The sequence below is a fragment of the Sciurus carolinensis genome, chromosome 5 (genome assembly GCF_902686445.1).
Source record: "Sciurus carolinensis chromosome 5, mSciCar1.2, whole genome shotgun sequence".
Classification (NCBI taxonomy): Eukaryota; Metazoa; Chordata; class Mammalia; order Rodentia; family Sciuridae; genus Sciurus; species Sciurus carolinensis.
This window is the reverse complement of record NC_062217.1, coordinates 142,793,785-142,811,988: the sequence shown is the minus strand read 5'-3', so window position 1 is coordinate 142,811,988 and position 18,204 is coordinate 142,793,785. Positions and strand designations below refer to the sequence as shown.

At 37.6% G+C, this 18,204-nt stretch overlaps 2 protein-coding genes across 2 annotated transcripts in view; both read right to left on the bottom strand.

The window, feature by feature from the left end:
- Positions 1–12,504, bottom strand: part of LOC124985776 (cytochrome P450 2C9-like) — a 40,093-nt gene extending 27,589 nt beyond the window's left edge. Inside the window, exon 1 of the mRNA XM_047554390.1 lies at positions 12,488–12,504. Within this exon, the coding sequence (XP_047410346.1) occupies positions 12,488–12,504 (17 nt within the window). The remainder of the gene's footprint in view (positions 1–12,487) is intronic.
- A 4,936-nt stretch (positions 12,505–17,440) lies between these two features.
- The window catches only part of LOC124985914 (cytochrome P450 2C9-like), a 63,023-nt gene continuing 62,259 nt past the window's right edge, over positions 17,441–18,204 (bottom strand). The window contains exon 9 of the mRNA XM_047554550.1: positions 17,441–18,169. Coding sequence (XP_047410506.1) covers positions 17,988–18,169 — 182 coding nt within the window. The 3' untranslated portion in view covers positions 17,441–17,987. The remainder of the gene's footprint in view (positions 18,170–18,204) is intronic.

Sequence of the window (18,204 nt, the reverse complement as noted above, 5' to 3'; positions counted from 1 at the left end):
TTCCATATTATTTCAATGAATTTCATTAAAAATAATTATAAATATAGGCTATGGGTACAAAATGTAGAAAAGCATAATTTATGACCAAAAGAAGACAAAGGGCAAAGTAATCTGTTGGAAAAGAGCAGAATAAATATATGCTCTTGAAAAACTAACTGAGAATCATTTTAAATTAGATATTTGTAACAGTATTCCCCATGGTAACTACTAAAAAATAACTTCAAAAAATATACAGATAAAAACCAAGAGGGAATCAAAAAGTGCAATATAAACAAAGGTGATCAAATAAAACTTAAGTCAATAGATGCGGGGGCGTCCGGAATTCCATCCAGTGCTTGACAAAGATCCTCTGGAGGATGATTGCAAAGGCTCATCCTAAAAGGAATTGCCAGATGTTTTGCTCCAAAGCATGGTGTTTTTTCTGCTGTGTTTTTCTGATAATATATTACTCATTTCAGTCTGAACAGATTGCTTAAGGGAATGAAGGGAATACAACAAAAATTCCAGAAAATATTACCTACAATCTGAAAAACAATAGGTCTTTACCACTAACAAAATTAAAAATAATTTTGCAACCGTACAATGAGTCCCTGAAAGCCTTTGGAGAAAATAGTTGTAGATCTGCCTTTGTCTCCAACAGGCTGGTTAAATTTTAATGATGGTTTTGTTTATGTGTGGTGGTGAGATAAAGAATAAGGTTTCATAACATTCCTTCCTTCCTACAAAGAATATGTCACCCCTATAATAAACGTTGGTACACAATTACAATTGGGACCGCTGCCCTACTGTACCCCTTAACTCAGCAATTTAGATATTAACCAGATGGACCTAGTAGAGATGGTCACATGAGATTACTTGTCTATCACTTTAACCACGAGAATAATAAGAATAGTCTTAGGTCACATAGAGTTTAGATATTAAGGAAATAAACCTTGTATTAGCTCATCAATGTAGTTAGATATTCTTAAAACAATTGTGATTAGGTAAGGATGATCTGTAAGGTTGTTGTTTTCTGCCTATGCTTTGGAAACTTCTTTAATATTAACCACAAGACTGCCATTATAGCCTGAAGAAGAATGTATATAAACCCAGCCTTCCCCAGAATAAAGTGGGATTGATTGCACCAGAACTAGAGTCTGTGTCTTTCATTCTCCATCCATCGCCGACGCTGTCTCCCCGCGCCCCGTTTACCGGTGTGGAACCCATGGACCCCTGCTAGGGCTGGACCCCGGCAAATAGAAGAATGAGGAAAAATGTATAAAAGGCATACAGAATAAGATAGCATTACAGGAGAACAAAATTATCAACATCATTAAACTCTTCATTTGGAAAAGTATTAGGCACACCATTAAAAAAAGATATAGAAGTAATAGGAAATGTAAAAGAGACTCCCTCATACCAAACACAATTTTGTTGAAAGTTAAACAATGAATGATTTCCCATGCAATTAGTAACCAAATAGGGAGATGATATAGCAATATCACACAATAGTTATTAATGAAAATTTGTTTAGAGGTCAAATGTTTTTTTTTAACTGTACATGGTTATATATTTTTTATTTATTTATTTATTTTATAATTCATTTTTATTGTGAACAAATGGGATACATGTTGTTTCTCTGTACATAAAGTAAAGGCATACCATTTTTGTAATCACACGTTTACCTAGTGTAATAGTGTTTGATTCATTCTGTTATTTTTTTTCATTCCCCCCATCCTCCCATCCCTCTTATCCCTCTATACAGTCACTCATTCCTCCATTCTTGCCCCCCTCATTACGTGTCATCATCCGGTTATCAGCAAGATCATTCATCCTTTGGCTTTTTGAGATTGGCTTATCTCACTTAGCATGATATTCTCCAATTTCATCCATTTGCCTGCAAATGCCACAATTTTATTATTCTTCATGACTGAGTAATATTTATATACGATACTTCCTTTAGCAATTCATCCATTGAAGGGTATCTAGGTTGGTTCCACAATCTGGCTATTGTGAATTGAGCAGCTATAAACATTGATGTGGTTGTATCTCTGTAGTATGCTGATTTTCAGTCCTTTGGGTACAGGCCAAGGAATGGGAAAACTGGGTCAAATGGTGGTTCCATTCCAAGTTTTCTAAGGAATCTCCATACTGCTTTCCACACTGGCTGCACAAATTTGCAGCCCCACTAGCCAAATGTATGAGTGTACCTTTTTCCCCACATCCTCACCAACACCTATTGTTGCTAGTGTTCTTGATAATCACCATTCTAATCGGGGTGAGATGGAATCTTAGGGTAGTTTTGATTTGCATTTTTCTTATAACTAAAGATGTTGAACAATTTTTCATATGTCTGTTGATTGCTTGTAGATCTTCTTCTGTGAATTGACTGTTCATTTCTTTAGTCCATTTGCTGAGTGGGTTATTTGTATTCTTAGTGTACAGTTTTTTGAATTCTTTATATATTCTGGAAATTGATGCTCTATCTGAAGTATGAGTGGCAAATATTTTCTCCCACTCTGTAGGTTCACTCTTCACATTACTGATAGTTTCCTTTGCTGAGGGAAATCTATTTAGTTTCAATCTAACCAGTTATTTATTCTTGCTTTTATTTCTTGTGCTATGGGAGTCCTGTTAAGGAAGTCTGATCCTAAGCCAACATGCTGAAGATTTGAACCTACTATTTCCTTCTATAAGATGCAGGATCTCTGGTCTGATTTCAAAGTCCTTGATCCATTTTCAGTTGAATTTTGTGCAGGGTGAGAGATAGGGGTTTAGTTTCGTTCAGTTGCATATGTATTTCCAGTTTTCCCTACACCATTAGTTGAAGAGGCTATCTTTTCTCCATTGCATATTTTTGGCACCTTTGTCTAGTATGAGAAAATTGTATTTATTTGGGTTTGTGTCTGTGTCCTCTAATCTGACCATTGATCTACCTGTCTAATTTGGTGCCATACCGTGCAGTTTTGTTTTTATTGCTATGTAGTATAGTTGAAGTTCTGGTATTGTGATACCCACTGCTTCACTCTTCCTGCTAAGGATTGTTTTAGCTATTCTGGGTTTCTTATTCTTCCTAATGAATTTCATAATTGCTTGCTCTATTTCTGTAAGGTACATCATTGGAATTTTAATTGTTATTGCAATGAATCAATACACTACTTTTGGTAGTACGGTCATTTTGACAATATTAGTTCTGCCTATCCAAGAACATGGGAGATCTTTCCATCTTCTAAGGTTTTCTTTATTTTCTTGCTTTAGTGTTCTGTAGTTCTCATTGTAGAGGTCTTTCAGCTCTTTTGTTAGATTGATTCCCAAGTATTTTATTTTTTTCAAAGGTATTGTGAATGGTGTAGTATTCCTAACTTCTCTTTCTGAAGATTCATCAATTATGTATAAAAGTGCATTGGATTTATGAGCATTGATCTTATATCCTGCTACTTTACTGAATTCACTTATGAGTTCTAAAAGTTTTCTGGTGGAATTTCCTGGTTCCTCTAAATATATAATCATGTCATCAGAAAATAGGGATAGTTTGAGTTAATCATTTCCTATTCGTATCCCTTAAATTTCCTTGGTCCGTCTAATTGCTCTGGCTAAAGTTTCGAGGACAATGTTGAATAGAAGTGGTAAAAGAGGTCATCCCTGCCTTGTTGCAGTGTTTAGGGGGAACGCTTTCAGCATTTCACCTTTTAGAATGATATTGGCCATGGGCTTAGCATAGATGGCCTTTACTATGTTAAGGAATAAACCCACTATCTCTATTTTTTCCAGTGTTTTGAGCATGAAGGGATGCTGTATTTTACCAAATGCTTTTTCTGCATCTATGGAAATAATCATGTGATTCTTAACTTTAAGTCTGTTGATATGGTGAATGACATTTATTGAATTCTGAATGTTGAACCAACCTTGCATCCCTGGGATAAAACCCACTTGATCGTGGTGCACTACCTTTTTAATATATTTTTGTATGAAATTTGCTAAAATTTTATTGAGAATTTTTGCATCAATGTTCATTAAGGACATTGGTCTGAAATTTTCTTTCCTCAATGTGTCTCTACTTCAGGTATCAGGGTATTATTGGCTGCATAGAAAGAGTTTGGGAGTGTTCCCTCCTCTTCTATTTCATGAAATACTTTGCGAAGTATTGGAATGAGCTCTTCTTTAAAGGTTTTGTAGAACTCGGCTGAGAACCCAACTGGTCCCAGACTTTTCTTTGTTGGTAGGCTTTTGATGACTTTTTCAATTTCATTACTTGAAATTGATCTATTTATATTGTGTATGTCCTCCTCATTCAGTTAGTCATATGTCTAACCTGTTGATGTCTTCGAAATTTTCTATTTTGTTGGAGTATACATTTTCAAAATAACTTCTAATTATGTTTTGTATTTCAACACTGTCTGTTGTGATATTTCCTTCTTCATTTCAAATTTTAGTAATTTGGGTTTTCTCTCTCCTTCCTTTGTTAGTGTGGCTAAGGGTTTATCAATTTTGTTTATTTTTTCAAAGAACCAACTGTTTATTTTGTCATTTTTTTCTATTGTTTCTTTTGTTTCAATTTCGTTGATTTCAGCTCTGATTTTAACTATTTCCTGTCTTCTACTACTTTTGGTGTTACTCTGATCTTCTTTTTCTAGGGCTTTGAGCTGTAGTGTTAGGTCATTTATTGTTAATTTTTTCTTCTTATATTGAATGCACTCCATGAAATAAATTTTCCTCTAAGTACTGCTTTCATAGTGTCCCAGAGATTTTGATATGATGTTTCTTTGTTCTCATTTACCTCTAAGAATTTTTTAATTTCCTTCCTGATGTCTTCTGTTATCCATTCATCATACAATAGCAAATAGCATAGTATTTAACCTCCAGGATTGGAGTAGTTTCTGTTTTTTACTCTGTTATTTTTTTCTAATTTCAATCCATTATGATCTCTTAGAATACAAGATGGTATCTCTATCTTCTTGTACTTGCTAACATTAGCTTTGTGGCATAAAATAAGGTCTATTTTAGAGAAGGATCCATGTGCTGCTGAAAAGAAGATATATCCACTCTTTGTTGGAATGTATATTCTATAAATGTCCATTACGTCTAAATTATTGATTCTGTTATTGTGATCTATGGTATTTTTGTTCAATATTTGTTTGGAGATCTGTTGAGTGGTGAGAGAGGTGTGTTAAACTCACCTAGTATTATTGTACTGTGATCAATTTGATTTCTGGAATTGAGAAAGATTTGTTTGATGAGCCACTATGTGGAGTTTAGATATTTATGATTGTCATGTCTTGCTGATTTATGTTTCCCTTAAGCAGTATGAAATGTCCTTCTTTATCCCTTCTGACTAACTTTGGCTTGGGGTCCACATTATCTGATGTGAGGATGCATACTCTGGCTTTTCTGCTGTGTCCATGTGCATGGTATGTTTTTTCCCATCCTTTACCTTTAGTCTGTGTGTCTCTTTCTATGAGATAAGTCTCTTGGGGCATCAAATTGTTGGATCTTTCTTTTTAATCCAATCTGCCAGTCTATGTCTTTTTTTTTTTTTTATTGTAAACAAATGGGACACATGTTGTTTCTCTGTTTGTACAAGGAGCCAAGGCATACCGTTTGTGTAATCACAAATTTATAGAGGGTAATGTTGGTTGATTCATTCTGTTATTTTCTTTCCTTCCCCCCACCCCTCCTACCATCTTTCCCTCTATATAGTCCTTCCTTCCTCTGTTCTTGTCCCCCTTAACCCTAGCCCTAAATCTAACCCTAACCCTAACACTAACCCCTCCAAACCCCATTATATATCATCATCTGCTTATCAGCGAGATCATTCCTCCTTTGGTTTTTTGAGATTGGCTTACCTCATTTAGCATGATATTCTCCAATTTCATCCATTTGCCTGCAAATGCCATAATTTTATCATTCTTTATGATGGAGTAATATTCCATTGTGTATATATATGCCACAATTTTTTTATCTATTCATCAACTGAAGGACAACTAGGTTGGTTCCACAATCTGGCTATGGTGAATTGAGCAGCAATTAACATTGATGTGGCTATATCTCCGTAGTATGCTGATTTTAAGTCCTTTGGGTATAGGCCAAGGAGTGGGATAGCTGGGTCAAATGGTGGTTCCATTCCAAGCTTTCTGAGGAATCTCCATACTGCTTTCCACACTGGCTGCACTAATTTGCAGCCCCACCTGCAATGTATGAGTGTACCTTTTTCCCCACATCCTTGGCAACACCTATCGTTGCTTGTGTTCTTGATAATCACCATTCTAATTGGTGTGAGATGGAATCTTAGGGTAGTTTTGATTTGCATTTCTCTTATTACTAGAGATGTTGAACATTTTTTCATAGGTTTGTTGATTGCTTGTAGACCTTCTTCTGTGAAGTGTCTGTTCATTTCTTAGCCCATTCGTTGATTGGATTATTTGTATTCTTGGTGTAGAGTTTTTTGAGTTCTTTAAATATTCAGGAAATTAGCACTCTATCTGAAGTATGAGTAACAAAGATATTCTCCCACTCGGTAGGCTCTCTCTTCACATTACTGATAGTTTCCTTTGCTCAGAGAAAGCTTTTTAGTTTGAATTTATCCCAGTTGTTGATTCTTGCTTTTATTTCTTGTGCTATGGGAGTCCTGTTAAAGAAGTCTGATCCTAACCCAACAGTTGAAGATTTGGACCTACTTTTTCTTCTATAAGATGCAGGGTCTCTGGTCTGATTCCAAGGTCCTTGATCCATTTTGAGTTGAGTTTTGTGCAGGGTGAGAGAGAGGGGTTTAGTTTCATTCTGTTGCATATGGTTTTCCAGTTTTCCCAGTACCATTTGTTGAAGAGGCTATTTTTTCTCCATTGCATATTTTTGGACCCTTTGTCTAGTATGAGAAAATTGTATTTATTGGGGTTTATGTCCATGTCCTGTATTCTGTACCATTGATCTACCTGTCTATTTTGGTACCAATACCATGCCGTTTTTGTTACTATTGCTTTGTAATAGAGTTGAAGATCTGGTATTGTGATACCCCCTGCTTCACTCTTTCTACTGAGGATTGGTTTAGCTATTCTGGGTTTTTTATTCCTTCAGATGAATTTCATAATTACTTGCTGTATTTCTGTAAGGTATGTCATTGGGATTTTAATTGGAATTGCATTGAATCTGTATAGCACTTTTGGTAGTATGGCCATTTTAACAATATTAATTCTGCCTATCCAAGAACATGGGAGATCTTTCCATCTCTAAGGTCTTCCTCAATTTCTTTCTTCAATGTTTTGTAGTTTCATTGTACAGATCTTTTACCTCTTTGGTTAGATTGATGCTCAAGTATTTTATTTTTTTTTTTTGAGGCTATTGCAAATGGAGTCGTTTTCCTCATTTCCCTTTCAGCTGTTTCGTCGCTTGCATATAAAAATGCTGTAGATTTATGTGTGTTGATTTTATAGCCTGCTATTTTGCTGAATTCATTGATGAGTTCTAGAAGTTTTCTGGAGGAGGTTTTTGGATCCTGTAAATATAGAATCATGTCTTCCATAAATAGTGACATCTTAAATTCCTCTTCTCCTATCCTATCACTTTAATTTCTTTAATCTTCCTAATTGCTCTGGCTAGAGTTTTGAGGACAATGTTGAATACAAGTGATGAAAGAGGACATCCCTGTCTTGTTCCCATTTTTAAAGGGAATGGTTTCAGTTTTTCTCCATTAAGAATGATGTTGGCCACGGGCTTAGCATAAATAGCCTTTACAATATTCAGGTATGTTCCTACTATCCCTATTTTTTCTATTTTTTTGAGCATGAAGGGGTTTTGTATTTTGTCAAATGGTTTTCTGTGTCAATTGAAATAACCATATGATTCTTACCCTTAAGTCTATTGACATGATGGATTACGTTTATTGATTTATGAATGTTGAACCATCCTTGCAATCCTGGAATGAACCCCACTTGATCGTGGTGCACAATTTTCTTAATATGCTTTTGAATACGGTTTGCCAATATTTTGTTAAGGATCTTTGCATCTATATTCATCAAGGATATTGGTCTGAAATTTTCCTTCCTTGATGTGCCTCTGTCTGCTTTAGGTATCAGGATGATATTGTTTCCCTCCTCTTCTATTTCATGGAATACTTTGAGGAGTATTGGAATGAGCTCTTCTTTAAAGGTTTTGTAGAACTCAGCTGAGAATTCATCTGGTCTGGATTTTTCTTTGTTGGTAGGCTTTTGATAACCTCTTCTATTTCATTGCTTGAAATTGATTTATTTAAGTTGTGTATATTCTCCTCGTTCAGTTTAGGTAATTCATATGTCTCTAGAAACTTGTTGATGTCTTCAAGGTTTTCTGTTTTGTTGGAAAATAGATTTTCAAAATTGCTTCTAATTATGTTTTGTATTTCACTCGTGTCTATAGTGATATTTCCTTGTTCACTCTGAATTTTAGTAATTTGAGATTTCTCCCTCTTTCTCTTTGTTAGTGTGGCTAAGAGTTGATCAATTTTGTTTATTTTTTCAAAGAACCAACTCTTTATTTTGTTAATTTTTCCAATTGTTTCTTTTGTTTCACTTTCGTTGATTTCGGCTCTGATTTTAACTATTTCCTGTCTTCTACTACTTTTGGTGTTGGTCTGCTCTTCTTTTTCTAGAGCTTTGAGCTGCAATGTTAAGTTGTTTATTTGTTGATTTTTACTTCTTTTGTTGAATGCACCCCATGAAATAAATCTTCCTCTAAGTACTGCTTTCATAGTGTCCCAGAGATTTTGATATGATATGTCTTTGTTCTCGTTTACTTCCAAGAACTTTTTAATTTCCCTCCTGATGTCTTCTGTTATCACTTCAACATATAATAGTGTATCATTTAATCTCCAGGTATTGGAGAAGTTTCTGTGGTTTATTCTGTCATTTATTTCTAATTTCAATACCTTATGATCTGATAGAATACAAGGTAGTATCTCTATCTTCTTATATTTGCTAACAGTAGCTTTGTGGCATAAAATATGGTCTATTTTAGAGAAGGATCCATGTGCTGCTGAGAAGAAAGTGTATTCGTTCTTTGTTGGATGGTATATTCTATATATGTCTGTTAAGTCTAAATTGCTGATTGTGTTATTGAGATCTATGGTTTCTTTATTCAATTTTTGTTTGGAAGATCTATGCAGTGGTGAGAGAGGTGTGTTAAAATTGTCTAGTATTATTGTGTTGTGGTCTATTTGATTTCTGGAATTGAGAAGGATTTGTTTAACATACAATGATGAACCAATGTTCAGGATATAGATATTTATGATTGTTATGTCTTGCTGATTTATGCTTCCCTTAAGCAGTATGTAATGTCCTTCTTTGTCCCTTCTGACTAGTTTTGACTTGAAGTCCACATTATCTGAAATGAGGATGGATACTCCAGCTTTTTTGCTGTGTCCATGTGCATGGTATGTTTTTTCCCTCCTTTCACCTTTAGTCTATGGGTGTCTCTTTCTATGAGATGAGACTCTTGCAGGCAGCATATTTTTGGATTTTTCTTTATAATCCAATCTGCCAGTCTATGTCTTTTTATTGATGAATTCAGGCCATTAACATTCAGGGTTATTAATGTGATATGATTTGTATTCCCAGTCATTTGACTCACTTTTATTTTTTGACATAATTTGGCTTCTCCTTTATTTGGCTATTCCTTTGGGCTAGTTCCTCCTGTTGTTGATTTCCATTGTTGTTTTTCATCTCTTCCTCATGGAATATTTTGCTGAGAATATTCTGTAATGCTGGCTTTCTTTTTGTAAATTCCTTTAGCTTTTGTTTATCATGGAAGGATCTTATTTCGTGTCTGGCTGTCCTGCCCTGGTCCCAGAGGCTGCCTGCAGGCCAGAGCTCACTGCTGGCTCCGGGACTTGGAGCTGGCTCTGTGCAGAAAGGCTCTCACTGGATGGCCTGTTCCAAGAAGCTGGCTGTGGAAGGAGTCCGCTGCCGGAGGGAGCAGGGCTGACTGAGGGAGATTCTAGCTGCCCTGCCCTACTCTGAGAAGCCACCACTGTCCAGACCTGCCACCCTGGCCAAGCTTCACCTGGTGGGGGAGACTCTCCCAAGGCTCTATGTTAGTCCGAGTCTCTCAATGCCTCCCCTTCCTGATTCCTGGGTTCTGGAGTGACAGGAGATTCAGTCACCCTCTAGTCCACCATCTTGTATTGGCCCAAGGGCTATGTCTTTTGATTGATGTGTTCAGGCCATTAACATTCAGGGTTATTATTGTGATATGATTTGTATTTCCTGTCATGTGGCTCATTTTTTTTTTTTTTTTGGCACGACTTGGTTTCTCCTTTATTTCACTGTTCTTTTAGGGTACTTCCTCCCTTTGCTGATTTATGTATTTGTTTTTCATCTCTTCCTCATAGAATATTTTGCTGAGAATGTTCTGTAATGCTGGCTTTCTTTTTGTAAATTCTTTTAGCTTTCTTTTTCATGGAAGGATTTTTTTTCATCATCAAATATGAAGGTATTTTTTGCTGGGCATAAGATTTTGGTTGGCATCCATTTTCTTTCAGGGCTTTCAAAATGTTGTTCCATGCCCTTCTAGCTTTTAGGGTCTGGATTGAAAAATCTGGTGATATCCATATTGATTTCCCCCTGAATGTAATTTGATTCTTTTCTCTCACGGCCTTTAAAATTCTGAATTTATTTTGTATTCTTAGGTGTTTTCATAATAATGTGCTTTGGTGTGGGTCTATTGTAATTTTGTATATTTGAAGTCCCATAAGCCTCTTGTACTTGGTTTTCCATTTCATTCTTCATATTTGGGAAATTTTCTGATTATTATTTCATTGAATAGATTGTTCATTCCTTTGGTTTGTTTCTCTAAGCCTTCCTCAATCCCAATAATTCTTAAATTTGGTCTTTTCATTCTTTAATTCTTCTAGATTCTGTTCATGGTTTCTTACCATCTTTTCTGTTTCGTCAACTTTGTTTTAACGATTAAGTATTTTGTCTTCAATGTCTGAGGTTCTGTCTTCCAAGTGTCCTATCCTATTAGTTATGCTTTCTATGGAGTTTTTAATTTGGTTTATTGTTGCCTCATTTCAGGGATATGTTTGGTTTTTTTCAATACCTCTAACACTTTATTGAAATGATCTTTTGCTTTCTGTATTTGCTCTTTTAACTGTCGATTGGTGCGATCATTCAATGCCTGTGTTTGCTCTTTCATCTCATCATTCAATGCCTTCATTTGCTCTTCCATCTCCTCATTTGCTTCCCTGATCATTTTAGTTATGTACATTCTGAACTCCCTTTCTGACATTTCTTCTGCTATGCTGTCATTGGGTATTATTGCTATACCATATAGGTTTGTTGGGGACATTTTCTTCCCTTGTTTTCTCATATTGCTCATGTATCTTCCCCTCTAGTAGTGAAACTCTGGGATTTTGCAGATATCCTCTATTGACTAATATTGTCTCTGTAGATTTCCAATAACTCACCTCTTAGCCTTCAGTAGCCTGAAATCTTGGAGGAACTAGGTAATGCGGTGCTCCACAAGAAACTGCCCCTCTAGGGGTGGTGATCTTCAGGTGGGGTATATTCCCTGTCAGTGGACAGAGGCCCCTCCACTTGTTGACTGATGGTCAATCAAAGGTGAACTAGACTGCAGACTGGGGCATGTCTGATCTGGGCCTCTGTCTCTGGTTCTACTGTCCTGGTGAGAAACCCTCGCCCAGTGGGGAAGACTTACACATAGGGAATTTTTGCTGGGCAGCTCTCCTCCGAGAAGTTTCCTTCAGTCCAGTACTACCACCTGGACTGGGAAGCCCTCCTCTGCAATGTTCCCAAGGGTACTGACCTACCACCTAGCCTGGGGAGCCAGGCCCTGAGAGGGATTCCCTCGCTGAGCAGCCCTCCTCTGTTATGGTCCCTGGGGACTGGAGATACCATCTGGGCCTCGAACCTTCACTCTGTGTGGAAGCCTCTTGCTCTGTGGGCCTCCTCTGCAATGCTCCTGGTTGACTGGGTACTCAGCTCCATCAGGGGAGTCTCACTGGGCTGCTCTACTCCATGAAGTTCCCTGCATTTTGGGACTACTGCCACATCCGGTGAGCCCAACCAGTGGGAGTGATTCACCCGGTGGCTCTGAGTTGCTCCCGAGTCTCAATACCTCCTCCTCTTGACTCCTTGTTCTTGTCAAAGGTCCTCTAATCTCCTGTAGGTGTCTCAGGAAGGGAGCTGCCCTTCCAATGATGATGGCCACATCCTCAGAAATAATTCAAAATGCCTTCACCTGCCTATAAAGAAGCCTCTGGTTAACTCCATGATGCAGGCAGGCTGGCTTATCTGCTGGTTTGCTCTGTGATGGCAAAAGACCTCGGCATGGTGGTGGTCATGTGGGGTCGCTGAGTGATGATGCCAATCTTGGTGCAGGGGAAAGATGGGGTCGCTCAGTGATGGCCTCTGTCTTTGGCCTGGTGGCTGGGTGGGTTAGCTGCCTGCTGCCTAGCTCTACAAGGCAGGTGGGATGGGTGCCTACCTCCTTCTTCTGTGATGCAGGCAGCCTGACTCACCTGCCAGCTCGCTCCATGACTGCGACCCACCAGCGAAGGAGTTCTCAAATGGTTTTCTGATAGGCAGATGCTAACACACAATAAGGTGGGGGTGGGGAATAGAAGTTCATTGGATTAGACAAAGGAGAATGAAGGGAAGAGAGGGAATGGGAATAGGAAAAACAGTAGAGTGAATCAGATATAACCTTCCTGTGTTCATATGTGAATACACAGTCAGTGTATCTCCAAATCATGTACAACCACAGGAATGGGACCTGCATTATTATACTCCATGTGTATATAATGTCAAAATGTACTCTACCTTCATGAGTATCTAAAAAGAACAAATTTAATAAAAAAGACATTTTCATTAAAAATGAGAATATTTTATATTAGAAAAAATGTGAATGTATCTACAACATACATTTTAATTGTATATGTAACAATCAAGAGAACCTGAAATTGTAAAAAAGTAAGCATTGACAATTGAAGAGAAAAATAGTTGTAAAATAGAAGTGGGACATTCCAACACTCAACTTTAAATAAGAGATTAAGCATCTGGATAAATGTCAAAATTTAAATAGTACCAGTTATCAACTATAACTAACACTTAACAGGACACTTTTCTTAGCAATTATACAGTTCACATTCAACTCAGGTACACAAAGAATTTTCTCCAGGATAGACCATATGTAGATGATGCATAATTCTCAAGTATTTAAAATATTAAAACCATGTATATTCTCTCATCACAGTGGAATGAAGTTAAAAACCAACAACACAGGGAAATATGAAGTTTAAAGAACATACTCTTAGACAACCAATAAGTTAAAGAAGAAATCACTAGGAAAACTAGAAAAAAGGGAAGATGAGGAACATAAAGCACAACGTAAAAAAATAATGGTATATAATTCAGTTCACAGGAGAACTTTGAGAGTAGTGAATCTATATTTAAAAATTAGGAGGTGCAAATTATAACACCAAATTGCAGAAAGACCTAGAAATTACAACTGCTTTCTACAAAGATAATGTTGTAGTTATTAAGGGAACATGGCAATGGGAGTGTACCAGTTTCTGTCATATTGGAGGGGAATTAAAGATTTTTCAAGAATATGGCCATTCAAGCAATTCAGGTTTGAAGAATGCCTCAAACTTGATTCAATGAAAATTAAAACTTTTAAAAAATAAAAAGTAAAGAAAGAAAAGCTGAATTTTCAGTGATATCAGCTCTGTTACATGTGTAGAGCAATGAACTTCAGGAAGTTAACTTGATCTTCTGCACAGTAACTACTGGTGTCAGCTTACACCCTAGTGAAAATGGCCTTGCAGTCAATGAACAGTGCCTTGTACCAGGCATTGCACAAATCAAACTTGTTGGGCTTGCTATAGTTTATCATGTGACAGGGACCAAAAAAAATTCTCATTTTTGTGTCTCACTTACCTCATCTCATCTATAAAACATGGAGATTAGGTGAGGGAAGTCTACTTTTTCTCAAGTTCCATGATTACTTTATAAATTCATCTGTTTCTCCTTCTATCAGGGAGCAGACAAAATAACCTGTATGATTTCTGTCCTGTGTGATGACAAAGAGTTTCCCAGTCTAGAGAATTTTGACCCAGCCCTCTTTCTGGATGAAAGTGACAACTGTGAGGAGAGTGACTGTCTCATGGCTTTCTCAGCGGGCAAGCAAGCTCTGTTTTCATTTCTGCATAAGTGGTCAAGAGATGAGAATGAGCTTTGCATGGAGGCTACTCTGGGCAATACACACAGCATTTTCTTGGAGGTCAGAAGCACTATTTCCAATGTCCAGGTTGGTAGTTATTTTTCTCAGTGACTTTGAGCCTCCACCCACTAATTCTGCTTCCTGAACCTGCAGAGATTCTTAGGAGCTCCTAGAAGTCCAATTCTAACAAGACTCTTCTCATTGAACCTGAAAAGCCAGTTCAATCAATAGCATTACCAAGCATCTTATGTGTAGCAATCCCAAAATCACATCCAGGGATACAAATGTGAATGAGAACCAGAGATTCCCTCTAAGACAGAGGAAGATGAATTAACAGTCAATGAAACTGTAGTCTGGCAGTGCTATGCTAGAGGCTGCCATGGGAGTCCCGAGAAAGGAACTCCTGACTGGCCTTTTTGAGGCAGGGAAGAGCAGTCAGAAGGTAAAGGAACATTTTTTAAGGAAGTGACTATAACCATTTTCTCTTACTTTTTAACAGTCCTTTAAAGAAACAGGTGGCACACACTCAATAATGTTAGTTGAAAAGTTTAATGAGGAAGCTGGTGTTTGATAAGTTCTGTATTTGTTAAGTGGCCATGGAAAGCTGAGGTTGGGAGCCATCTTGAGGAGGCCACACTGCAGCTTTCTGTTGCAGGAGCCTGAAAGATCATGGCAACATTGCCATAGTGCTCCCATGAGTGCCTATGAGTGGTCTACAGTTAACTTTGTAGAGAGTGAAGCAGACACAAGAAATTTTACCAGGGAGATTTAAGTCAGAAATACAAAGGGGAATCCAACTCATTTTCCCTTTGAATTTGGCAGCTCACATGACCAGCTGCAGAGAGATGGTGAACTGAACAGGAGGGTGTGTACACACTCAGGGACTCATTTGGGAAGTCTGTTTGTGGGAAGCAGAGTTGTAGATTGTCTTCTCTCATACAGGAACAGATTTCTTGGGAGCCCCCAGACTTTTAGACTCCCAACATAAATCACCATTTTCCGGGTCCTAAGGGTGTGTTGGTCTCATCTCTCCAGAGCCCATATCACCCAACAAAACCACAGAGGCCTTATTAGACTTGAGCCACAACTTTGGAATTCCCTTCATTTTATTCTGCAGCAGCTCCACCCTGGGAGTTTCTCAATCATGTCTGTGTAGACAAAACTTCAACCTACAGTACTGGCCATTTCATCCTATCTTGTACTAGTGAGAAGGAAAGCTGAGAGTTACAACAGCTTCAGGTTTATGCCACTCCAATTGACAGATCAGTGAGCAACACAAAAAGGGGAAGGGGTTAGCAACTTCCAATCCTTTCACTTTTTCTCCCTCTGTCTCTAGTTGGTCTGGAAGCCTAGAGCCCATCTCTCCTCCTATGACCAACCTTAACATCCTCTGAGATTTTCACTTTGACCACCCTCTTGGAACTTCTGAGCCTGAATTCAGCTCCTCCTTTGTCTTGTTTTTCTCTCTTGTTTGCAAGAACACTCCCCTCGCGGTTGGGGGAATATGCTGGGGATATGTAATGATTAACTATGGACTTCTACTTAACAGGATTGTGATACACAAGAGCATAATTTCTGGGTATGTCTATGAGGGTATTTCCAAAAGAGCAATATTCAGGCAATACTCATGAGCATAGACTTGGACTGATAAACCACCACTGGTTTATCTTGTTCTCCAGACTGCAGAATCATCTAGCATGAGATTTTTTTCTTCACAACCATGTGATTCAATTTCTATAAAAAATTCCTTATCACCAGTTTATCATCTATCACTTTGATAATCTCTCTCTCTCTCTCTCTCTCTCTCTCTCTCTCTCTCTCTTTCTCTCTCTCTGAAGATTCCTAAACTAATACAGGAAATCAATTTGCCAATCTTTCCTTATCAAATAGTTGAAAGTTGGCTGGGTTTGGACTTCTAGATTTTAAATAGTTTCTCTTAGAATCCTGGAAACAGCCAGGTGGGATGGTGAACGGCAGTAATCCCAGTTTCTCAGGACATGTGGGGATGTGGCTCAGTGTTTAAGCTCCCCTGGAATAATCTCCTGTACCCAAAATAAAATAAAATAAAATCTCAAGATCTACCTCTACAACATTCTAGTCTACTGAAGAAATTGTATTCCTTCCTGAATATTGATCCTTGGTATGAAGTCTGTTTTTTTTTTCCTTTGAAATCTGAAAATATTTTTTCTTTCCATTAAATATAAACAAACATATCATTACATCATTATCTGCCAATAAAATTTTAAAATGAAAAGACAGTTAAGGAATTAACAACACCTGATTAGGAAAGTTTAATTTTATAGCCAGATGGCCCTGGGGTTCCCCTCCTTCTTCTGACATGTGAACCCAAACACAATACTTTGCGAAGCCTTGTCTGTATTATCTCAGAGGTAATAGGATATAATCATAATGTCATAGTCTTAATAATGACCTCACACCCCAAAGCATCTACATCAAAATTCTTGAATCCTTGAAACCTGGGATTATATAAAAGAAAAATGAGAAGTTATGGGGAGGTAGCAGATGTGGACACTGAGGTTGAATTGTTGTGACAACGGTCTCAGAAGCCAAGGGATGCAGGCAGTTTCTACAAGATGAAAAAATTAGGGAAATGGATCTCCCCTAGAGTCTCAAAAATGAACAGTACTGGTTGACAGAATCAACTTACCCCAGGGAAGATAATATTCGATCTCAAACCCCAGAAATCTAAGATAGTTAATGTGTGTTGTTTTCAGTCACTATATCTGTGGCACTTGTTGAGGCAGTAATGGTGACTCATACAAATACTATCTATCTCACAGAATTATGAGAAAGAGTAAGTAAAAGAAAAAGAGGAAAGGGCTAAAGAAGGGCAGGGGAATAAGAAGTTGAAAGATGGGGAAGATGGTGGTGAAGGGAAAATTATAAATTTTGGTAAGACAATTAGAGTAGCAATATTGAGAAATTGTTCTGTCAGGGTATAATTCTGCCTGTTGTTCCACACTTCTGTCAACACCTCATTAATATGTTGCCCTTTTCCAATGAAGATTGGTAAAAATAGAAACAATGTAGTTTTCATGTGCATTTTAATTTTTAATCTACTCCACATCATTTTTAGTTGAGAAGTAGTGTCATATGTATTTATGGGGCACATTGTGGTATAAGTATTCATGGAACAATGATTGATCAAAATAATTAACATAGTCATTATCTCACAAATTTGTCCTTTCTTATGGGCATGATATGTAATATCTCCCCTTTTAAGTATCTTGAAATATGCAACAAATCATTATTAATATTAGGGACCATGTTCTGCACTGTATCATCAGAACTAATTCCTCCTGTCTACCCTAAACTCTGAACCTTTAACTAGCTTCTCTTCTTTCTCCATCCACTCATACCCTCACCCGGTCTCAATTTCTAGTAACCATTACTTATCACTAATCTAAGAGTTTGACATGTTTATATTATTCAAAAATTGAAACTATGTGACTTTATCTTGCTGTGCATGACTTATTGCACTTCTCATAATGTCCCCCAGATTCTTCCTGGGTTAAAGTGATGGTATAGTGAAAAACCACTAATGTTTTAAAATGCAGAGTGGCTAATGAAAGCGTTGGAGTAAGGGAACAGGAAACATGCCTTTGTGAAAACTGAGGACACTCTCTTCAGTGGGGTTGGATGTTCACTGGAAATCAAAGGAATAGGGTGGTGAAAAGCAGATCAGAGGAGACACCTGACAGGGAAGGAAGTGGAGCATGCCCCGAAGAGGAGATTCCAGATGACACCACAGCAGCAGTCAAAAAGACTGCTCTACTTCAGACAGGAATGAAGCAGATCTGATATGCAGGTGGCACAGAGAGAAGTCCCCTGGAAACTGGGGTGGTGTCAAGATCCTTTGGGTGCACCACAAATTTCAGGTGAAAGTTCTGTAAGATGGTGGTCAGGAATAAGAACAGTTCCATGCGGGCCAGACCTTCTCCTACACAAGACCGTTTTCCTGAAAAATGAAAAAAAAAAAAAAAAAAAACAAGT